The 24,999-nt window shown below is 36.4% G+C and overlaps 3 protein-coding genes across 3 annotated transcripts; 1 reads left to right on the top strand and 2 right to left on the bottom strand.

The window, feature by feature from the left end:
• Window positions 1-7,645: 7,645 nt before the first annotated feature.
• On the top strand, window positions 7,646-8,588 carry LOC138871741 (uncharacterized). Its single transcript, XM_070149638.1, has 2 exons — window positions 7,646-7,982; window positions 8,521-8,588. Exons 1-2 carry the CDS (start codon window positions 7,646-7,648, stop codon window positions 8,586-8,588), a joined length of 405 nt encoding a protein of 134 aa, XP_070005739.1.
• LOC104223138 (uncharacterized) lies at window positions 8,360-10,321 on the bottom strand. Its single transcript, XM_009774508.2, has 2 exons — window positions 10,167-10,321; window positions 8,360-8,815 (listed from the first exon to the last, which is right to left on the bottom strand). The coding sequence occupies exons 1-2, from the start codon at window positions 10,240-10,242 to the stop codon at window positions 8,598-8,600; spliced, it is 294 nt and encodes a 97-aa protein (XP_009772810.1). The 5' UTR covers window positions 10,243-10,321; the 3' UTR covers window positions 8,360-8,597.
• Window positions 10,322-11,184: 863 nt separating this feature from the next.
• Window positions 11,185-23,842, bottom strand: LOC104223137 (vacuolar protein-sorting-associated protein 11 homolog). The gene is made up of 5 exons (XM_009774507.2): window positions 23,375-23,842; window positions 16,716-16,889; window positions 16,289-16,612; window positions 14,439-16,199; window positions 11,185-12,058 (listed from the first exon to the last, which is right to left on the bottom strand). The coding sequence occupies exons 1-5, from the start codon at window positions 23,588-23,590 to the stop codon at window positions 11,669-11,671; spliced, it is 2,865 nt and encodes a 954-aa protein (XP_009772809.1). The 5' UTR covers window positions 23,591-23,842; the 3' UTR covers window positions 11,185-11,668.
• Window positions 23,843-24,999: the final 1,157 nt, after the last annotated feature.

Raw genomic sequence — 24,999 nt, 5'->3', positions numbered from 1 at the left:
ACATCACTATCTATTGTGATGTCTTTTATGATATAACAACCTGGTGCAAGGCACTATATTTTTGTGCATTCAGTGATATTCTCTCAAGCATAACAGTGTTCATCCGGTATTGAAGTCACTGGTGTGTCAAGAACAAGAAGACAACTCCACTAATGATCAGTTTCTTAATGAGTTTATGTATATCCGTAGTTGAGTTGTAATCTTGTCATTTGCTCTTCATTGTATTTCCTAGTTTACTTTCTAGAAATTTTGTCTTAGGAAAAACCAAAAATCCATAAATTTCCGAGTTTATGTTGTGACTAGGAATAGTCATAAGTTTAAAGCCTTTGTAACTAGGATAGTTATAAAGTGACTTGTGGTGAGAGCATCACAAGTTAGTTGAAGTCTTTGTAATAGGGTTATTGCAAAGTGGCTTGTAATAGGGAGATTGCAAGTTAGTGAAGTTAAAAGCCTACAAGAGTAGGTCGTGATTTTTTTATCTCTTTGTGTGAGATTTTTCCCCGTAAAAAACCCTTGTCTTATTTACTTTCAGTTTCTATAGCATCCTCAGCATCATCTCATATAGGACCAGGTACTCCATAGTTTGGTGGACTCATACACACTAACAAAGCTCATATTAGAATAGTGGTAGTGTGTTCTAGTTTTGTGATAGAGATATTAACTAAGGGAAAGTAAGTTCTGTTTGACTTTATCCATTTGATGTGGGTAATTTGTGATTTGATTTGCTGATTTTGTAGATGCATTTCCTCTATTATCGTAGAGAATCAGCTCTTTTGGTCTTACTTGTTTGTTTAATAATTCTATTGTGTCATCCGATGATGGCAATTAAAATTTAAAGAATGGTTCAAGTTGTAAACAAATGTTGAAGGCTACTGGAAACTAGTGAATTGACCTATATATGTTGGTTAGTTAATATATAGAATGATCTATAAAAAGTTTATTGGAGAAAAAAGATGAAATAAGAACAGACCTGGAAAGAAAGAAAAGAAAAGCTTTTTGGTAATACATCTGGTAACTCTTGGCATTAGTAGTGGTTACTTGAAATATCTAGAATTTATAATAAGTGTTTAAATAAAAAGTACTCAAATTGAAACCACTTCACAGAACCTGCAATTTATTTCGTGTTATTGGATAATCTATAAGATTTTATCTTTTGTTGTTATTTTAGCTCAGTTATTTATATTACAAATAGTGGACAAATGTAGAGTATATTAAATTATCACACTGTTTGCTATTGTTGTCATATATCTGTAATGAGTAAGTAGTTAGTTCAGTGATATTCAATAGACATAATAATGTTTAAGTCGCATGAGGTTGACATTATTGTGCACAGAAAAAGTGATAGAATTGATATTGCACTATGAACACTTCATCTCATAGGATATATTTTTTTCTTGTACGTCTTCTCAACACGTTTTATCTCTGGAATTTAATTTATGAGTTTCTTGAAGTGCACATCTTATTACAACCAAAGTAATATCAGATTAAAGCATGAATGCAGTGTAATGGAGTAACTTTAGTCTTCGTTTTGATCGTGACTTTTAAAAAAGCATATTAATAGGATTACATCATTCCATTTTTATGGTATCAAAATGTGTTGTCTAACAAATCTTCTGAGATTTCTTTTATAAGTGGTAACGAAACTGTCCAAAGTGTGCATAAACGATAATGTCATGCCATTTTATGGAACATCAAAAAGGAGTTGCAAGTGCGGATACACCAATATTATTTCCTAGAGGTTTTGTTCAGGATTTTTTTTGCACCTTTTACTGCATTCCAGGATACGAGAGAAAGTCATGGTCTTCAGGAGGAAATGATTCTATCCAAGGAGGATCTCCAAGAATTTTATTTTTATGTTGTAACTTTTTTGTCTGTTTCATGTGTATACATAATTACTATATATTATGAATTTTTGTTAATAGAAGTTCATGTATCATTTTGTTTGAAAATTGTCTTCAATGTTGTCTCTTATAATGTTAATGGTTTGTTCTAATATACATTTGTGCAATATTAAAATGAATTTGATGTTGTATGTTTTTTTAAAAAAATAAAAACTATTTGTGGCGACCAAAGTAGTCACTAATACATAGTTATTGTGGCGACAAAGACCTGCCACAGAAGGCACAAAAGGTTATTTTCAATGGGTATTTGTCAATTTTTGTGGCAAGTATAGTCGCCACTATTGATGGCTTATTAATGGCAACTGGCAAGAGTCGCCACAAATAACATTTAGTAACGGAGTACTTGGAGCAACCTTAAAGTCGCTGCTAATTGTTTTTAGTGGCGACTTTTGTGGATTTTGTGGCGATTTTTGTCGCCACAAAAAGGCCAATTTTTTGTAGTGTTTGTTGCTTACATGGAATTCACTCTTCATCAGATGGATGTCAAAAGTGACTTCCTCAATAGCTATCTAAAGGAAGAAGTGTTTGTCAAGCAACCTCCGGGCTTTGAAAGCAAGAATTGTCCTGATCATGTGTACAAGCTTGAAAATGCACTTTATGGGCTTAAGCAGGCTCCAAGAGCATGGTATGAAAGATTATCAAAATTCTTGCTTGAGCATGACTACAAGAGAGGTAAAATTGACAATACTTTATTCTTGAAAGAAAAGGTAAAGATCTCTTGGTAATTCAAATATATGTTGATGATATAATCTTTGGAGTAACTACTGATAAGTTAAGTAAAGAATATGCTAAACTAATGGGGAGCGAATTTGAAATGAGTATGATGTGTGAGCTTAATTTCTTTTTAGGCTTACAAATTACAAAACTCAATTGGAACTATGATCCATCAGCAAAAGTATGTGAAAGAGTTGCTCAAAAGGTTTAAAATGGAAGATTCCAAAGAAATTGACACTCCTATAACAACATCCACAAAATTGGATGTAGATGAACCTGGTTCATCTGTTGATCAGAATTTGTATAGGGGAATGATTGGTTCTTTGTTATATCTCACTGTTAGCAGACTTGTCATTATTTTTAGTGTAGGCCTTTGTGCTAGATTTCAGGCAACTCCAAAGGAGTCTCATTTGACTCCTGTCAAGAGGATCTTGAGATACTTAAAAGGCACCACAATATTTGTCTATGGTATCCAAAAGGTAGTAATATCAACTTAGTGGGATATGCTGATACTGATTATGCAGATTTTCTTGTGGATAGAAAGAGCAGCTCACGTATGGCACACTTTCTTGGCTCATGTCTTGGGCCACCAAAAAGCAAAATTCTATGGCCTTATCTACTGCTGAAGTATGTTGCTGCTGCCTCACGTTGTGCTCAATTGTTGTGGATCAAACAACAATTAGTAGATTTTGAAATTAATGTAGGTTGTATCCCTATCTTTTGTGAAACACTAATGCAATTAGTATGACCAAGAACCCGGTTCATCACAAGAGAACTAAGCACATAGATGTTAGGCATTATTTTTTAAGGGAGAACTATGAAAAGGGTTTGATCACTGTGAAATTTTGTGCTACTGACAAGCAAATAGCTGACATCTTCACAAAAGCTCTAAAGAGAGATCACTTTGAAAGGAACATGTTAGAATTAGGGATGATTAAGATCACCTAAAAGGAACTAATTCTAACTCAAAAATTGGTTAGAAAATTTGTGAAATTTTGTACATAATTAGATTAGATTTTGCTCAGTCTCATACTTTGATCAGTATACTCTAGTGCCATGTGCTAAAATAACTCATTAATCACTAATGATATTATCTCTATTTTCTTGAAAAATCCATACTTACACAAGAGATTTCTCGGTGAAGAACCCGATTCATCAAGATTACTTGGTACGTACTCTCCACTATGCATATTTTGGAATAATTATATTTGGATTATGATCAAGAGGAGAGTCCCATTTAATCCTAACCTCCTTGAACTTATCCGTTATGAAATGAACCAGTTTCATTCAAACAGAGTCCCAAAAACGTAATAAGTGCCTAAATTCTAGGGAGAGTCTTCAACGTCTTTTTAAACTGACTTCCGGTTTGATTAGACTTTTGAAAAAGCTGTTGTTACCTCTTTAAATTGATTAGTCCATAGTTCTTTCTTCACTCCTAAATTTCCAAGCTCGTCAAACAATTCTCTCATCTTCCAAACACACGCATACTCATCTTCTCTCATACCCAAACATAGAAATGGCGAACCCTTCTGAGAATCCCTCATCACCACCCAAGGAAACTACACCCACACCATCCATCACGCCTCTAAGAAAGGAAGATTCAAGATAATGGCTTGCAAGGTTGTCGCTGGAGGAGAATAAATCAAGAAAATTAATGAACAATTGAAAGCAAGTTGGGAAGAAGAACCCTAAAATCTGATGAATCATTCAAGTCTGCTACTGAGGGGGGAGAAACTATTTCTTATGAAACAGAACAGGTAACTTCTGGTCCTAAAATTACATCTCAAGTAATATCTGAGGTTGCTGCAAATCTTGATAATAGGTTTGTTTTGGTAGGAACTGTGGCTGGAGTTGAGACCACTGCATCTGGGAAAAATGGTAGTAAAAAAAAAAAGAAAAAAAAAGTAGAGTGAGGGTGCTCAAGGTGCTATGAGGGGAATGGGGAAATGAGTAGCTGAATCTTCACTCGCTCCTGTTGGTTTGACTAAGGAAATAGGAGCTATGGTAATATGGAGTGAGGAATCTGTCGGACATGAAGAAAGTGTAAGAGAAACACGGGGAAGTGGGTCTGGAGAAGCTGCTGAGGGGTTGGTTAGATTGGGGAAGAATGTTCAATAACATGTTCCATCTGAGCAGGAACCCCCTGAAGACCTACTGAAAAAGGTGTCTGACAGTTACAATCCTAAAAAGAAAAGGAGTTCAGGAGTTAAAGTTCCTGGTACGGCTAGGGCAAACAAGAAAATAAAGGTTGCCTCGTCTATCCCTATATAGACTCCTCCTATAAGATGTAGAGCTACTAGGAGTCAAAAGAAGAAGAGTGATGCTGAACTGGAATATGACTTAGAAGAAAGTAGGAGAAAAGTTGTCGCAAAAGGAAAGAAGAAGGTGGTTGAGCCCGTTGAGGCAGTTGAAATTGAGGAGATGGACCTGGTCCTTCGTGATGAAGAGGGAGCAGAAGCAATGAAGGTTGTGACTCCAAAGGCAAAGAAAGTCAAGACTTCCACAAAGAAGTTTGTCTCAAAAATAAAGTTTGCAGACTTCCACTTTGGCTAAAAGAACCAGGTCTGCATTGAAATCTAGAAAAGTGAAAGTAGTGGAGGAAGAAGAATGGAGTGAAGAAGAAGAAGAAGAATCTGATGCAGAGAAGGATAAGATGGTTAAGTTTGGGAAGAGAACCATCTTGAAGGGAAGACTCCTCAGGAACTTGGAGGAAGAGGGTATGATGATGCTGCTAGAAAAGTTACAACTGCAGGGTTGGAAGGACATGGTTCTTCAGATGGATGAAAAGCTTGCAAGAATTGAGATTGTGGAGTTCATGGCAAATTGTGAGATAAAAAATGGCAAAGTCACCAGTGTGATAAAGGGATGACAGTGAGTTTTGATGACAAAGAAATGGGAGAGATCTTAGGTGTACCTGCTGAAGAGTACAACAACTACAAAAAGCTCAAATGGCCAAGTCTAGAGAATCTCCCTACCTCCCTTGCAATTACAAGGAAGTTTGGTGACAATGAAGATGAGTTTCAGCCCAAGGCTATATACAAAAGTGAGATGAAACCACCCCACAAAGTGATGTTCAAATTTGTTAACAAAGTTGTGCTGCCTAGGCAGGAAAAGGAGTCACATTGCCACATTCATGTACCTGATCGTTATGGACAGTGGAAGGTAAATCAATTGGCTTGTATTTATCATCCAGCTTCTTGACATAGTTCTGACCGGCACCAAAACTCATGCCATACCCTATGGTTTTATTCTCACGGTTGTACTTGCACACTTCAAGGTACCCATCAAGAAATGGGAAGTTGGACAAGCAAGAATCACTTTGGGACAAATACTTTGACTGCTTGTGACTATAAAGTCCACACCACTCCTAAAGAACCTGGTTCATCCAAAAAGGTACATATGAACAACAAAGTGCGAACTTGGTGCAAGAGAATGGGGCTAAGGATGCTGAAATTGAAAGGCTAAAGAAGAGGTAGGCAAAAGTTGAAACTGAGAGAGATACTCTCAGAGCTGAGCTGGAAAAGGAGAAGGAGAAGAATGATGACATTCTTCATGATATGCTAAAACTGCTTCAAGCCAAGAACCCTTGAACCTAGTTCTTCCCAGCCTTAAGACCTCCTAGACTAGTTAGACCAACTAGTGACCTGGATGGGATTTCTTTTTGTTCTTTTTCCTCATGATCCAGTGTTTTTATTTCTCTTTATGTTTTGTGGATGACTAGTATCAATGACAATAAACCGTTTGTGTGCTCTAAGTGTTTGTTGATGCTTCTTAGATGGCTAATATCATTAGATTGATAGATGATGCTTGATTCCATGTTTGCATTTGAAGTAGCTCCAGTGGCCATGAGTAATTTCTATTAGAATCTGGCTATCTAACATAATTATGCAATTTTTCGATGATGTCAAAAGGGGGAAATTAGGTTGTGCTTTTACTTTGGATTGTGATGTTTATAACCTAATGAACCTGATCCTTGATGATTTGTGACTTTACACTGGAAAGTATTCTAACATTGTGTTGATGTTAAGCTGAGTTGAAACAGGGCTATGCTTATGAAAAGCACAGAGTTTGTCATTATCAAAAAGGGGGAAATTGTTGGCCCAAGTGAAATTCGTTTTGATGATTGACAAAATAACTCAAACATGAACCAAGTCCATACAGAGTGCACACAGACACGGGCAGATTCGAGCATAAGGGATGCACGTGAAGGAGATAAGCCTAAGTTGTTATAACTGATATCTCCTGATCGAAAAGGTTGCATAAATGATAAGGAGAATGACTCATTATTCGAAGAGAACTTTATCCAAGATAAGGAAAGGGTTAGAAGTTAAAGATAACTAGAACTCTTCCACCAAGGAAGAGTATAACATTGAAACTCTAGTTATTTCCTATTCTACTAACTCTATAAATTACAGGATGTTCTCACTTTACAGGCACACACAAAAGCTGAAGTTAAACGTGAGTTGAGAGCAAAATAGCAAGGCATTTTGCAAGCAATTCTTGTGTGATTCAAGTGTGCGAACCTGAAGCTACATGAACCAGATAGAAGAACCAATTTCAAGTGTCTATCTTTTATTCTAGTTTCATTGTAGTAGGTGGTTTTCAAATTGTACCTTTCAGCTTTATCTAGAAGTAATTGTATTAGGTACTCTCAATATTCAAGTTATAGTTAACTTGAAGTTGTCGCAACAGTTAGAGGCCGGTCGCCACAACGGGATTAGAGGTAATCCTTAGGTTTACAAAGAGTTTTGTAAATGCTGTTTTGGCTCAGTGATTTAGTGAAGTGTTGGGGAAAATCCTACTGAGTAGTAGGTTGTGATTTTTTCACCTTTTGAGCTGGGTGTTTTCTACGTAAAAATACTTATGTTCTTTACTTTCCGCATTTATTATTTCTGCAATAGTAATATAAGGAACACATAGAAGAACCAAGTCCTTCTATAATTTGTGCACGCGGAAATTGGACACCACACAAATCACCTTCACTCTTGTGTGGCATTGAAGTATAAAACATCAAATCTCATGTCCAGAAGATGAAACTAGCTGAAATGAGGATATTGAGATGGATGTGTGGGCATACTAAGAAAGACAAGATTAGGAACGAAGTGATTAGGGACATGATGGGATTGGCCCCTGTAAAGGACAAGTTGCGAGAATCGAGACTTAGATGGTTCAGACATGTGAAGAGGCGAGATATAGCTGCCCCGGTTAAGAGGTCTGAAAGGTTAACCGTGGCGAGCCTGAGGAAGGGCAGGGGTAGGTCTAAGAAGTACTGGAGCGAAGTGATTAGGCAGGACATGTCAATGCTTCAGCTTACCGAGGACTTGACCTTTGATAGGAAGGTGTGGAAGACGAGTATTAGGGTGGAAGGTTGACAAATAGTTGCAAGTCTCTCCTAGGCTTGCCTGTATTACTAGTTCTACTGTTGCATTCTTATTCTTGTTTCGTATTCATACATAGTGTATTATTCGCTTTCATTACCATTCTACCTTCTAGCAATTGTTTATTGCTTTAGTTTCAATGTTCCTTAAGCTAAAAGTCAACCGGAAACAACCTCTCTATCTTTGTAAGGTAAGGGTGAAGTCTTGCATACACACTATCCTCCCCAGAGTGGAATTACACTGGGTTTTTCGTTGTTGCTGCTTTAGATGTCATCATGCTTCCTAAGGTGAAAAACCTCCAACAAAGATAGTGACATCTGATCAGAAGAAAATCAAAAATTGGATATCAAAATAGACACAGTGCAGTGAAACAAAACATTTCAACCAATATGGTGTTTGAGTAAATTCAGAAAATATTATTATAGAACCAGGCATAGCAACATTATCGCCAAATTGAAACAAGAAAAACAACCACCATTGTAAAGCTAAGTTAAAATTAAAAGCTATTTAATGCTCTGATTCAATAGGTTCAAAAGTGCTCATCTTCGACATTGAATACTCCAAGGACAGCATTATTGTGGTGGAGACACGATAGCATGATGATCTAGCCCGAAGCAGTTTTCTTTTGCTGGAAGACGACAGCATAAACTGGGACAATAACGCCAATGGCGACTGCAGACCAGACACCAACAGTCATCTTCAGCTTCTGGTGTGACATCCTGTCCAAGTTGTACATGTGCTTTGCGTGAAGGTAGAAAGGTTCATCATGCCCATGACCTCCTCCCATTCTCTTAATGCCTGTTGAGTGGATCTCTCTCTTCACTGACCAAACAACAAATATCAATTATCAGCAAGGTCAGACTTATAAAAACAATGAGCAACAACATCCAAGCTTGATCAAATGCAGTCAACATAAAGAAAAGGTGAGATGCAAAGACAAAATTTAGCGATGAAATATGAGAGAAATGGAAGTTTCAAAAACATGAAAAATTTAACTTAAACAAGTATTAAAATGTTTAAAACGTGCATAAAGCAAGAAGTTGACAAAATAAATAATTGGAAGTCATTCAGGCAGACCATAGCAAAACAAACTTGCAGTTGCCACATTATTAAATGAAAAGATTGTCAAAGTGATGAAGGCATGCTCGTCTAATAAGGAGGGGATACCAACCTGAAGGCATGCTTGCATGATCAGTGTATACTCATAGACTTGAAGCCAATATACACATTTTCACAGACATAAAGATCATCTCAAAGAGAAGAGAGCTAGAGATAGAGCTATAGAATTAGATTTTTTGGATAAGTAGGAAGTAGAGGTTGTTATCGAGAGAAAAAAGAGAAAACAAAATTCCACTTGTATTTGGCATGAAATTTAATAAGGGATATTATGGAGCTGCAAGAGATCACAGTATAGCTCCTTCTGCTAGGATGCCTATGTGCTATATAGCAGCCAAAAAGTAGAAATACTAAGAGTAAGAAGCCCACCGTACCCTGCCTCTTGATATCAATCAATCAACTACTCTTTAAACCAAAACTAGTTGGGGTCAACAATATAAATCTTCGACATCTGATCCACCCAATTCACCACCATCTCGTGCCAAATACGTAATCTTGTCTTAAATTACAAATTTGAAATTCTCTCTATGACTAGATGCACTCCAAAATCTCGCAATTCTAACCAAGCTAAAAAAGGCTCCTGCAAGACACATGACTCTAACCGATAGACACAAAGGTGGGAAAGAGGAGGGGTGGACGTATTTAAGAACACTGAACTAAACCCTAATGTTAGATTGATAATCATACCATATGAACATTATGTTCATCATGCTGAGCAAATGCATACATGTTGCATTAAACCTAGCAATAGTTTTCATTAATAGAAACCAAGAAAATGGTAATCGCACTGACCCCAGAAAATGGGCAGATCTAAAAGGCGATAAATGCCCATCAAAATAGATCCCTAGAAACCATCACACAAGCGGAAATCTATATCTAAATTGACTTTTTTGGTGAGATTTCAGCTTCAACATACAGAAATAACAAGACATCATATATCGTTCCAGCTATATATCAGTCCCCAAATTAGCTGGGTTGATTTCATTAAAGTAAATGATATTTTCAAAAAATTCAAAACCAAAGAATTACATCAATTTTCGAAGAGATAAACACCGACCAGTTTTGGAGAAAATTGATTCAGATGAGCTGATTAGCTTGGAAGCACACGACCGTAAGCCGTTGTTCAACGCCATCGCCGTTCTCTGCCTTCGTTTTCCTGATAGACGAGTTTCTTCTGGATTTTTCTATAGCGAGGGTTACAAAGTATAAGCATTTTGGTATTTTCAATTTATATACTAGCAAAATTTTATTTTTTATTTTTAGGAATTTTTCATAGCGCTGGAGCAATAATAATTTTATATCAATGAGAAATAGTACATTTTTCTAAGAAAACGTTGAGAATAGTGATTAAAATAAATACCCATTCAATTCATTTTTTATAACATACTTCTCTTTTTAGTTTGTCCAAAAAAATAATTTTTTAATATTTAAAATAATTTAAAAGTTAAAACTTTATATTTTATCTCAATAAATTACTTTTATAGCCGCAAAAATATTTGAAGTATGATTTAGACTCAAATTTCAAAAGTCTAAGATATTATCGTGATAATTTTTTATTTATCAAACTAAGGTAAAATAAGCAAGTCACTTGTCATATTTTGTGCATAGGCGACTCTAGCCATATGTCAACCGGTTCGATTGAATCCATAAATTTTGAGGTAAAGTATAATTCATATATATAATTTCACTAACATTGAGTAACAAATAGTAAATATAAATCCATAATTTTAAAAATACAATAGGTTCAATGGTAAGAACCTTAAAGGCTAAACCCAAAAAATGTTATTCCTAGATCTGCCTCTTATTTTGTGCCGAGACGTGAGGTGCATGGGAAGGTAAGATATACGCAGCTTTACCCCTATTCTACCGATATTTAGCGTTCATCCTAGACCCCCAAAGTGCATTAAGTTGCTCCAATAGCATATAAAAAACATTAGCTGCTTAATAACCAATTAATAATCCCAATACGTTACCAAAATAAGCCTAAAGTTTTTTCCACAACTAGGGTGATTGCGTGACACACACAATCAACCAGAATACTAATCCCTTTGGCTGTCAATCTCAAGTCTTCAAGGGAAGCAAAAGATAATAGGGAAGCTTAAATCCACCTTATATAATGCAAGTTTTAACAAGTTGTTCAAATCAATCAGATGTTCTTCCTCGCATGGAATGACCTTATTTTGTTCACACAAAATTCTTACAATACTTCAATTCCAGGGTACAACATATATATAAAAAGAAAAGGAAGAAGAATTAACGCTCTACAATAAACTTTAAGGAAATCAGCAGAGAACAAAAAGTTATGAAAGATCCCCAGTAAATTAAAATCTTGAGAAGACCCTCGTAATGAAATGGTCTGAGGAAATAAAGTGGCCTAAGAAACATACATGGACTGGTTTGACATTCTTGTGAACGGGTTGATCAGTAACCTCTCTGTTTTGGATGGTCATCCAGTTTAATCAAGCATTTTTAATTCCCCTAATTATGGCTGAAAAGATCTCAAGAATATGGTTACACAACAAATATGCTGACAGCTTGATGATCAGTCCTGATCAAATCCTAGAAATCGTTGCTAGAAGAAGCGCTGCCTGATCTAAGAGCTTCAGCATGCCCATTGCTAGTTTTGCTGATAATCCCCTTGCCAAAGTAATCGGCAATTACAGAAAATCCATCCTTTGAGCTCTGAACCAGTTGAAAGAACTGGTCTGGGTTTTTGGAACTTTGCTCCAAGCTTCTCTTTGTTTCCAGAACAGCTCTGTACTCGGGAGCACACTCGGGGCATTCTTTCTCATTGTCGCCAAGGCAGCGCTGATGAAATGAGTGCATACACATGAAGTGTACAGCAGGAAGGTCGAGTGTGAACGTGCAAGCAGTACACTTGCTAAGCTGAAAAATTCTAGCATTTGTTCTTAGATCCTGGATCTCTTTTCTCATTGTTGATGATTCTTCCTGCAAAATGAGGAAAAATGATCAGAATATTATATCTCTCAATTGATTTAAAGATCCATAAGAACTCAGATGAACATAAAAACAGAATTCGAGATAACTGAATATAAGGATCTGACAATTCCTTTTTCAAAAAGGACACAGAAAGGAGAAGTAATTTTTCAGGTAGACTACCCATCTTCTTAGGTGCACAGCTAGCGAGCTCGGAGAATAGTGAGTTTAGGCAGCAGTTTTAGGTGCTTGTAGCCGAGAGAAAGCAATAGAAGTCGAGCATCTAAATCAATGATGAAAAGAAGGCTAGCCACGGAGAACAGCCAGTAGAAGTCAATACTCGGTAGGTATTAGACAGACATCATGCCAATAATATAGGATTAAAGACAGCTATTCCAGCAACTCCACCCCACCCCACCACCCCCCCCCCAAAAAAAAAGAACCAGAAAAAGAAAAGAGTATGCAAGACTTGGTGCTGAAAAGATAACTTAAGCTCTGGTTTCTGATGGCAGTGACTTTCTAATGCTTGAATTTCTATGTGATAGTTCCATTATATATTGGAATATCAATTGAGTAAAGAAAAATCATTGAAAGAGCTTCAGAAAAAATTTCTTGCAATTTTGGTGAAAATCACTTGTCATAAGTGTATAATTCAGGGAAATAACAGTGAGTTTAAAGTAACAACAAAGCACTTGCAAATACAAATTAATAAGTTAGGGAGACCTATGATAGTGCAAGTTCCCTGTGATTGGGATGCATAGCAGAGCGTATGATTCTAAGGCTAGACAAATGAATGGATAGTGGAGACACAGATAAAAGGTGACTCTTTCACTGTAAAGTAACAAAATTTACTCCCTGATTGAGAGCCATGGTGTGAGTAGATTGAGGGTGGCAATTTGAACCATATATCAAGAAACCCCAAGCTCTGCATATTTTTAGCAGGTATGATAAAAAAGGGCAGCCCGGTGCACTAAGCTCCCGCTATCCGGGGAAGGACCGGACCACAAGGATTTATTGTACGCAGCCTTACTCTGCATTTCTGCAAGAGCCTGTTTCCACAGCTCGAACCCGTGACCTCCTGGTCACATGGCAACAACTTTACCTTAGCTAAGGTATGATGAATCACAATTTTATATGTATTAATAAATACAATATGTGGTGGCACTAGAATTAAGAATCTCAAAATCTAACACTTGAAATTCTGGAAAACTACTCAAGTTTTGGCATGAACACTGCAACTTGATACTCAGTGTTTTCTAGCTACAGGGGGGAAGGCCATGTCAAAGCATCACTTTCCAAAGCAAGGTTGCAAGTAAATTTGTGCGTGAAATCGGCTTCTTGCTGATAATAAAGAAGACAAATAACAACTCTATGATAACAACAATGGTATGTTCGTCAGAAGGCAGACCATCGATGATCCCAATAGGGAAGAAAAACCATCCTAGCAGTTTTACTTTCTAGTTAGAGGCCACGAGGAGTAAAGATCCCCAGTTCAGATAGATGTTCTAACACCAGGGAACTAAAATGTGAGTGTGGGGGCTAAGAAGGAGGTTGCATGAAGTGGACATGAGCGGGTGCACAGAAATAAGTAAACAGCAGTAGGAGTTCAAAGAGCAGCAGAGTAGCGCAAACTTGATGGCCTCCCATATATTCCTCTAGGACTAAAACATTCATGAATACACGTCCAATAACCAAGAAAACAAACTCAATCAATTCGACATGATGAAAAAATAACAATCACAGATCCTCTCATCTATCCAGCAATATGGACGGCCTAAGGTCAAAATCTACGAAACGAAGACTCGCAAAGTAAGAAGAGTACATAAATCTTTAGTTGAGGCAATCAGTAAGACTATTCATAGGACTGAACGGAATTTTGAACCCAACAAACAAGAAGAGAAGAGAATAAGAAAGAAAACATTCTCCAAATTGCTTTGGCCACACACCAGTATGTCAAATGAGATGAAATGGGAGCTCATAGAACTGAGGGTCCCTTTGATAATACTAAAACTTATTTACTGATGCAACAGAAAAAGATTCTGAACTATGTTGGGATGATATGGAACAGTCATTTTTGTTTTGGAAAAAGATATGGAACAGTCATTATCTTCACCAGCATATGGAAGATATCAACAGGAGACTACGTTGAAACGTGTACTATGTGAAAAAGCTCAGACAAGTTAAATAGATGGTACGGCTCTATAATTTACCACGTATCAAGAAAGAGCAGTGTACTGAAGCTAAGTGATCCTTAGTTATGCCACTGTACTGTAACTACTTTTAACTTTATAAAGGAAATGACTGAAAGGAGGCAAGTCAGTTAATACACTGCAATAACCCAAATGTACACATCCAGAAATATAAAAGGGAATTGGAACAGACAAGTACCAACCTGATACTTCTCTATAGCTCTGCGATCTTCGTCAATCAGCTGAGACTCCCGTTCTAACTTTCGAGCTATGTAATCTTTGATAACAGAGAGGGTGAGGCACGGATTTTTGGCAAGTGTCTGAAGAACAACAATGGGAGGCAAAATATCATCCCTCTCAATGTAAGTCAAGATTTCTTTGACTTCTTTTGAGCAGTCTTCTCCAAGTTCACCAAAATACTTCAACAAATCTGCCCAAAGAGAAGAATCACCCCCTTTACCCAAATCGCTCAATCTCTTGCAGCATGCAATCAAGCCTTCATGATCATGTACCTGCATGTAGCATGCGATAACTTCTTTGTAAAGTTTCATCTTCTCATAAAGAAACAACAGTCCTTCTTTAAAGTCATTCATCTCGCATAAAATTATAGCAAGATCAACATCATATAGTGGTTGTTCTAGTTCAGAAGGCCATGCACTCTTAAGCAAGGTCAGCCCCTTCCCACGTCGCTCCTGACGACCTTTCTCATCATTTACGTCTTTCTTGACCAGTATCGCCCTCCCATTGGATACTGCTTTTAATGGTTTATGTGCTAAATCATTTCCACTTTCATCAATGTTAGATTGTGAAATTGATGGGAAATCCAGATCATGAGAGAAGTATAATTCCAGGAGCGTGTTATGAATTTCCACTTGAGCAGATGAATCCTTCACTTTGATGGTATATTTTTCAAGGAACTCCAGAAGTGCCTGTGGGTAATGGACAAAAATATTGAGAAAATCAATCGGAGAAGGCAACATGGAGATAAATGCACTACTTGATGTTCCCTTCTTGGGCAGTTCCGTTTCCTCTGTGCAAAGCCTCATAAGTATTTCAACTGTTTCAGCTGGCTTATGCTCAATAAGAATTTTGCCATACTCTTTCACTGTCACCCCAGCTTGACTCAACTCAAGGCTGCTGATATATTGTAAAGCTTCTTCATATCTACCTAGATCTTCAAGCAAAATTTTAAGGTACCATTCATGCCTCCCAGCCTTCTTAGCAACAGACATGGCATGCTCGTGATAATTGGCAGCTCTGCATACCCTTATTGCAGTTTCAACGTCAAACTTTTGTTCCCCAACCCCATCCTCACTTTTGATGAACTCATTCAGCTTCTCAACATCTTTCAGTTTGGTGTAACAATTTAATAAAAGAGTGGTATGATCTTTTGAGGCAAGCCCCTTCTCATGCAATTTTTCCAAGTAATTGGTGAGATTGTGGATTCTTTGTGCATCCAAAAATTTTTGTATGACATATGAAGGTTCTAGATGCCCAATGGTGTGTATATACTGAGCCATAGCCTCATCAAAGTCTTGTTTACTGTACAAGTGATCGCCATATTTCCTCAGCACTTCAGCAGTTGCAGCGGCATCAGCTTGCTGGCTCTGGACGAGATTTATAGCAACTGTATAAAGGTTTTTCTTGAAAAGCATATCCAATTTGCTCTCCATATCTTTCTCCCCAATACATAAAGTTGACTTGTCCTCCAAAATAAGTATTATGTTACCCCATTCACAAAGCATCTGAGAAACTTCTTTAACCACTATACTGTGGGCAATTAACCGATTTTTCAGATCATAAACATTGAAAGTATTGTTTCCAGTTCTTTGATCTGCAAAAACACACAGAAGATATCCACGAAACCACCCAAGGAATTTCTTCTCTCCTTCAAAGGCCCAACAAGGACCGCGACCATCCACTTCATAGAAATATATCGCCTCAGGCCGACCAATAATGAATTCCTATAAGAGGATAATATCAATGAGACTATACAATGGAGTTATCAGCAAAATGGAAAGAATATAGACAGAACACTTCAATTAACACGCACCGATCGATCAGTCATTGCAACACTAGTTACACTGGATCCAATCTGATCAAGAGTCTGCCGGGTAGGTGATTGAGTATGCATGTTGAACAGGTTCACTGAATTTGGAGTAACAGCAAACAGCTGCAGCGTCTGACCATCTACTCTGAAACCAAGACCTGAAATGGAGGATTGACTTTTGTCTGAATGATTATCCACCTGAAGCTTAAAGCGCTTGATGCGTTCACGGGCGATGTCTCCTTGAATGCAATAGATGGAACCATTGTCCAGCCCTATAGCTATAAGTAATAATGGTGGAGCCTCCTCCAGAACCAAAAATGATGTAATCTGCAGTCATAATTTTTCTTCTTCCATTACTTAATCCAATGATATGCAATAAAATAAAAGGCAAACGACTAAATAAGAAAGAAAAAGTTTTACTAATATGCACCTTTGCTTCAGGGAACTGGTTGGTAAAGATACGCAGTATTTGAATACAATCTGGAGTTGATGTACTTGTTCCCTCGGGCTCCATCTTGTCGAGATCAAAAATTTTAAGACAAACAGCTGAGGACTGGGGAGATATTTGCTCATCTTCTCCAACAGTAACTAAGAAGTTCCTTTGCTAATTAACAGAGAAAAGAGGAAAGCTAAAGTTAGTGGCATCAGAAGCGTTATCAACTTTAAAATAAGCATACTCCAAGGATTTAGTACTTTCTGGGTTTTCATCCAAATTCTGTTAATTCTCACAATCTAAACACGAGATATCACATAAAAAATAATAAATTGGCAAAAAACAAGTGAGCAGATGTACTTGCAGAAAAAAGTATAAAGTTGTCAATAAAAAGATACCAGAGAAACAATACTATCAATGCAACTGCCCATCCAACTCGATCAAATAATTGAATTGCAAGAAAATAGCAGCAATAGACTTCTAGTGAGTTAGAAGTTGAATTAACTTCACATCTTTTGAAGCTCTATCTCATTTGATACCTTCAGGTAATGCTGCTTGGTGGGCCGGGCCTGAACCGGACCGGACCGGGCCCGCGGTCCTAACGGTCCTGGTGGGCCGGTCCTGGTGGTCCTGAGAAGCCCGTGACGGGCCGGTCTTCATAGATTAGCCCACGAGCCCGGGACCGTTCAGCCCGGGACCGTCAGCTGGGCCTGGGCCGGTCCTGGCAGGCCCAACGGCTATTTTTTTTTTTTTTAAAAAATTGTTTTTAAAATTCTCCAACGGCCATATTTAAAATCTAGCCGTTTGGGCTGACAATTTGACCGTTTTTAAGTTTAGAAAATGGCCATTTGGCCCCCAAACTTTATATAATTACACTTTTTCCCATTTCTCAACTATAAATACCCCCTCATTCTTTCATTTTTATTCACCAATTCATCAATATCTCTCAATCTCTCTCAATCTCTCTACTACAATTACTTAATTTATTGTTGAAATTTCGTGAAAAATTGTGAAGTTGTTGAATTGAAGTTTTCAAGTGTTCAACGATTTTCAATTTTCAAGAAGTTGTTCGGCAATCCGGTAAACTCGTTTCAACTCTTACGTTTTAAGAATATATTTTTGTGTGGTTTAGTTTGCATAATTATAATTAATATGGCATTTACTTTGAAAAAAATGTTTGGTAAAGGAAAAGATAAAACCGGTGAAAGTAGTGGCCAACCAACTACCCTTCCCCCGGCTCCCCGACCTAGAAAAGATAAGCAAGTTGAAAGTAGTCGCCAACCTAGACGTCCTCCTCCTTCCGTAATTCTTGATAGTGATCACCCTTGTTTTCAATTTACCGATAGTGAATTTTATCATAATGTTGCACCAGGTGATAGATTAGATGATGAAATTATGAATGCTCTTTATCCTAATGAAACCATCTTAGAAAATAATGAGGAAAATGAGGATGATGATGAAACTCAAGCACCGGATTTAGATGATACACCTACTAGTCCTCTTAATAACCCAAGTGATGCACCGGTCGACCCACCTGTAGAAACTCCTACTTTTAATAGAGAACCTGCTAAACGCCTAGAAACATTAGTTTGGAATTTTTTTACTCAAGAGAACAAAATAAGGCTAAGTGTAAAACTTGTGGGAAAATTAATGTCGCATAAATATACTGGAGACCGTAGCGGCACGGGTAGTTTGACTAGGCACATAAAAACACACCCTAGAGATAAGGCTAGATTTTTACAAATGAAAGCGCAGCTAGAGGGGACAAGTGTAGATTCTGCGGTTAACCCTAGTACAGGTTCAAATCTAGTTCAACCAGGAATTAACACTGTCACCGGAGGTATTTTATATTACGATCCAAATAGAGATCGTGAAGAATTAGCAAAGATGATTACTGTTATGTGCTTACCTTATACTTTTGCTTCTAATCCTAATTGGGTTCATTATATTAGAAGAGTTTTTAATCCTACTTATAAAGGTTGGCCTCGCGCAACAGTTAAGAGTGATATTTATAAATTCAAACATGAATATGAACAATATTTGCGGTATTTATTTACTCATATACCTAATCGGATTTCTATTACTACTGATATTGGTAGAAGTGGTAATGATTGTGATTATCTAACTGTTACAAGTCATTGGATAGATGAGGAATGGATAATGCAAAAACGCATAATTGCATATAGAATAATTAATTCGCGTCACACAGGTAAGTTTATAGCTAACACTGTTGCAGATATTTGTAGATATTTTTGCTTTAGCGATAAAATAATGGCAATTTCTATGGATAATGCTTCTAGTAACACTAGTGCTATAGGCATGCTTACAACAACACTAAATCCTGCATTTACTAATATTTTCCATGTTAGATGTATTTGTCATATTTATCATTTAATTGTCGGTGATGGTATGCGAATTTTAAACATAGAAATTGAAAAGGTTAGAATGGCTCTTAATTGGCTTTTTTATTCAAACCGTAGAAGTAGACTTAGAGAGTATTTTAAAAAATGTGATGAATATGGCCTTAGAGAAAGAAAGGTTCCTAAACCTTGCCCGACTAGATGGAATTGTATGTACGAAAGTTTAGTAGTTGCATATGAATATAGAAACCCAATTAATGCAACGTTTAATTCTCGGGTAGGTGGTGAGGATGATGATGAAATGCTTACTACTCAAGATTGGACGAATGTTAAAATTCTTTTAGATTTTTTAGAACATTTTCAAATTGCTACAAATGCATTTTCTGGGCAATATTATCCTACTATTTCAAACTGTTTAGTTTATATTGCAGCACTATCTGATTTGTTTGTTGAATTTGGTGAGGGTGGGGACATTTATGAACTTGCTATAAATGAAATGAAACAAAAGTTTAAAAAATATTTTTTTCCTATCCCTCCTATTTATGGTCTTGCTGCAATGTTAAATCCTACAATGAAATTGGGAGGTCCTCATTTTTGGTATTCAAATATTTATAAGGCTTTAGATCTTTCAAATGAGGAAGTTGCTACACTTGCAGATGCAAAAGCCTCAATTAAAATTAATGCTCAAACAGTTTATAATGCTTATCAACTTGCCTTAGAGCATGCTAGGCCAACTATTCCAACCCCTACTTCGTCTAGCTCACAATCGTCTAAAAGAGCTGCGGGCTTAAAAGCTCTTAAATCTTGGACGGAGTTCAGGGGTTCTCAAGGTGATAATTATGATGAAACTTCACATCTAAATGAGCTTCAAGTTTATTTGTCTCAGGGACTTGAAAAGGAGAATCCAGACGGCTCTTTTGATCTTTTGGAATGGTGGAAGGCAAGGGAAAAACATTTTCCGGTTCTTGCAAGGATGGCTCGGGATATTTTATCAATTCAAGCTTCAACTGTTGCATCAGAGAGCGCTTTCAGTCAAGCAAGACTGCAAATAGGTGATCATAGAGCGTCTATGAGGGATAGCTTGGAAAAATCAGTACTGTTTAGAGATTGGATCCGCTCGGAAAGAAGAAACTTTGGAATTGCAGAAGCACAACCGGCGATAGATGAAGCTTATGAAGAAATGATAGCGGAACTTGCGGAGGATTCGGCTTCGCCCGGAAGTGGTGATGAACAAGCTTCTTTTCCACCACCACCAACGCAACCTCCTCCGAACCTTGAAGGATTTATGAGATTTGTTAGAGATAATACATAGACTAATATGTAACTTGTATTTTGGCACATCTTCCTTAGTTTTTTTCCTTCTAATGGTGGTATTAGTACCTTGTTGTGCTCATTCCATTGGGGGAAGGAAGACTAAGAAAGATATGTCATTTTTGGTAATAAAAATTATAAGACATACCCTTGAATATCTTTTCGCAATATTTCTTTGTCTTTACTTAGAATTATATATAAGAGAATATATATACATAAGATACAATATATATACTACAAGAAAATATATAAGAGAATATATATACATAAGATACAATATATACTACAAAAAAATATATAAGAGAATATATATACATAACATACAATATATACTACAAGAAAATATATAAGTAATAAGTTATAATATATATACATAAGATACAATATATATACTACAAGAAAATATATAAGAGAATATATATACATAAGATACAATATATACTACAAGAAAATATATAAGTAATAAGTTATAATATATATATACATACAACAACAACAACAACAACCCAGTATAATCCCACTTAGTGGGGTCTGGGGAGGGTAGTGTGTACGCAGACCTTACCCCTACCCTGAGGTAGAGAGGCTGTTTCCAAATAGACCCCGACATCCTTCCCTCCAAGAACTTCCCACCTTGCTCTTGGGGAGACTCGAACTCACAACCTCTTGGTTGGAAGTGGAGGTTGCTTACCATCAGAGCAACTCCTCTTGGAACTCACAACCTCATACAATATATACTACAAGAAAATATATAAGAGAATATATATACATAAGATACAATATATATACTACAAGAAAATATATAAGAGAATATATATACATAAGATACAATATATATACTACAAGAAAATATATAAGAGAATATATATACATAAGATACAATATATATACTACAAGAAAATATATAAGAGAATATATATACATAAGATACAATATATACTACAAAAAAATATATAAGAGAATATATATACATAACATACAATATATACTACAAGAAAATATATAAGTAATAAGTTATAATATATATACATAAGATACAATATATATACTACAAGAAAATATATAAGAGAATATATATACATAAGATACAATATATACTACAAAAAAATATATAAGAGAATATATATACATAACATACAATATATACTACAAGAAAATATATAAGTAATAAGTTATAATATATATACATAAGATACAATATATATACTACAAGACAATATATTATGCATGACAATTTAGTGTTTTACTATTGTTTTGTTATTTTTCTTTTTCGTCAAGCACTTTAATAATTAGATCTACATATATACTACATATATATTTTTAATAGTGCCATGATACTACAAGAAATTGCCTTTAAAAAAAAAAAAACCGCTAGGCCCGCGAAGCCCACGAGCCCGGCCCGTTTAGCCCAGGACCATATGGGCTTAGGCCCGTCACGGACCGGTTCCACCCATTGAGCCCACGAAGCCCGGGACCGCCAGAGCCCAGGCCCACGAAGCCCGGCCCGTTTGGCCCACGAAGGCCCGGGACCGGCCCAGAATACAGCCCTACCTTCAGGTTGCAAACATATGGAAACCTCCACAAAAACCAAAACTCCAGTTAATTAAAACCAAACCACTCATCAAAAATAAACTTTTATCGGCATTTCACCCAACACAAGTTTTGAGTTGAATTCCACAATGCAAAAACATAGTTAATCAACTATCTACATAGAGTTTCCGGGGTTGTGGGAAATTGTCAACAAGCAGAATCAATCCATCTATCAACTTTGCCTGAATACCGACTAGTTGTGATTCGTTATATGGATCTTCTACATCCATTTCTCTCAACTCAGACCCATTTCATTCCAACACTAAAAAAAGGTTGTCTTCTAAGGCAAATTAAACTAGAGGTTCTCTACTTTCACTCATATTCACTTACTAACATACAAGGTCTCCACCCAAACTGAAAATTCTGCTAACAAACACCAAACTCGATATAAGTGTAACAAACAACTAAACCCTCAATCCTAACCAAATTAGTATCGCTGATATGGATCAGCAACTTCCATTGGATTCTGTTCTTAACTAAGTCTGCGTTGTACTCCCTCCATTCCATTTTATTTGGCACTTTTCCTTATTAGTCTGTTAAAAAGAGAATGGTGCATTTTTATATCTCCTTAACGAGAAACTTCATAGCTACACGAATGTTATGATATGCTTAAGACGATAAGTTTCAATGTTTAATAGCATGTTTGGCCAAGCTTCTCAAAGCTAAAAAAAAAGTGCTTTTTTCCAAAGTTGGAAGTGTTTGGTCAAGCTTTTAGAAGTATAAATGTGTTTTTTAGAAGTAAAAAAGTGCTTTTAAGCGTAAGCAGAAACAGAAAAAATAGCTTTTTCCCGGAAGCACTTTTTTGAGAACAATTTTGAAAAAATACACTTATAAGACTCAAGTTTTAAAAGTAAGAGGGTGTTTGGCTAAGCTTATAAGCTGGTCAAACTGACTTATAAGCACTTTTTGGCTTATCTACGCGTTTGGTAAAATTAAAAGTGCTTATAAGTTAAGTGCTTATAAGCCAAAAATAAGCCAAAAGCCATAAGTTGGTCTCCCCAACTTATCAAATTTCAGCTTATAAGCACTTTAGGTTTGACCAAAATATTTACTATTCTATCCCTAAAATAATTCTTTTTAAACAAAACTCTTCGTATACCCAGTTCTTGAGCCGCTTGTTATTAATTTCAGCACTTTTATCCAAATACGTAACTGCTTATTTTTTAAATCAGCTTCAGCACTTAAAAGTACTTTTCAGCTACTCTAAATCAGCTAAGCCAAACGGGCTCTAATTCATTTCTTTATTAAACACCGCATCGAGTCAAATTATGCCAAACAAATTGCAAGTTTCAAAAGTCTTATTTTTTAAAATAGAATGAGTTAAAGAGAAATTAAAATAGAATGAGTTATAATTAAGGAGAAACTTGAAAAACTAAAAATTAAAGAGAAAAATTAAACCTTGAGCTGTTGAAGGAAGAGGACAGAGGAAGAATGAGCTTGGAAACCATAATTGAACTTCAATCCTCGATCCAATAAGGAAGCGGAGCCGTCATCACAGCCCAATACAATCCTTCCTTTGCCGCTGGAACAACACTGAATCTTGCCCGTTATATCATCTGCTACTTTCCCACTAAACTTCTCCTCAAAGAATTCAAACTTCCTCCACTGATACATCTTTTTGTCGGTGATCAGCCCTTAGCAGCTGCTCAACCGGACCTACTACTTTCCGCTCGAATTGAAAAAGTTAGAAACAATGTACATGTATGTAATTTTGAACCGAGTAGTATAAATTTGGATTTGTATATATTGTGGCAGTATGTAGCTAAAAATTCAATCTTTGTTCTTTTCGCAACAATGCTATAGGATCAAGAACTGAATTTCGAAATGAAATTTTGATCAGATTGATTGGTTTCTGGGCATGAGATTGATTGAAAAGGTCGATGACAGAAGGGGAAAAGCTGGAGAACGATACCGAATTGGATTTGTCGGGTCAGTACTGTACCCATTTCTGCCTGTTTTCTAGCTTTTGTTTGTGCGCATTTTTTTAAAAAAGGGAAGTAATATTTTATTTTTTATTTTTGAATGAACCATAATAAATTGTATGAATTAATCCCAAGTAGACTTCGAAATCCTAGTATCCAACCACAAATGAAGCTACATTTTTATACATTAATGTGGATTAATTAACTTCATTTTTGAAAGGATAAAAAGTTCATCAATTACTTCACAGATATTTTGGTAATACAATTTGATATTTTGGAGCTTCCCACTCTTAATGTAATATAAATATAAATAGATATATATAGATATAGATTTTATGTACAACCCAAGTTAAAATAAGATCTGTGATGTCATAGTTAAACTCCAAAATATTGATGTTTACCTCGAAAATACGAGTAACAATTAAATTTGATTTGTGGTTTTAAATATATGTGATTTAGTTCAATACCAATTAATAATCAAGAAATATGAAGTAGAAATAAAAAAAATAAGTGAACCAAACCAATATTATTCAGCAGTGGTGACCTCGAGTTTAGTAGCCTCAAGATGAACTAGGAGCAATAAAGTAGGAACAATAAATGTAAAGGACAATTATGATGAACATCAAGAGAGAAAAGTAGGATAGTATATTATTTGCCAATGATTAGATATTGTTTACAATTGATTGGGTCCCCTTTACATAGGAGGGAAGCCCTAAATAAGGTACATTTCCATTTAAAGTAAGGAATCTTATTTGGACAGTTGTATAACCGCCTGGTATGAATTCGTACAAATCTATCCCGAAATTTACACCATGATTTTGGGGACGTGGCGAGAAACTTGTCCTTCTGTAACAAACTCATAACGGCTCTATCTCGGACTTGGCCATACTTGGCTCCAATACCCTCGGACACTTAGGTCCTTGAGCCTCTCATTCTGCCTTCGAGCCCGGGCTTGGTCTTTACCGAACTTCAGCCCTCGGTGCGCGGCGTCTCGAGCCTGATAAATTCGGGGCACCTAATTTCATTCCGTATATAGATAGTCCCCGCATTTCTTTGAGTAAAATGATAAGAAATGATTTGAACCTCGATTTTCGGACCCCT

The sequence above is a fragment of the Nicotiana sylvestris genome, chromosome 6, assembly GCF_000393655.2.
Source record: "Nicotiana sylvestris chromosome 6, ASM39365v2, whole genome shotgun sequence".
NCBI lineage: Eukaryota > Viridiplantae > Streptophyta > Magnoliopsida > Solanales > Solanaceae > Nicotiana > Nicotiana sylvestris.
The sequence above is the reverse complement of the archived record's forward strand: the minus strand, read 5'-3'. Positions and strand labels throughout refer to the sequence as shown.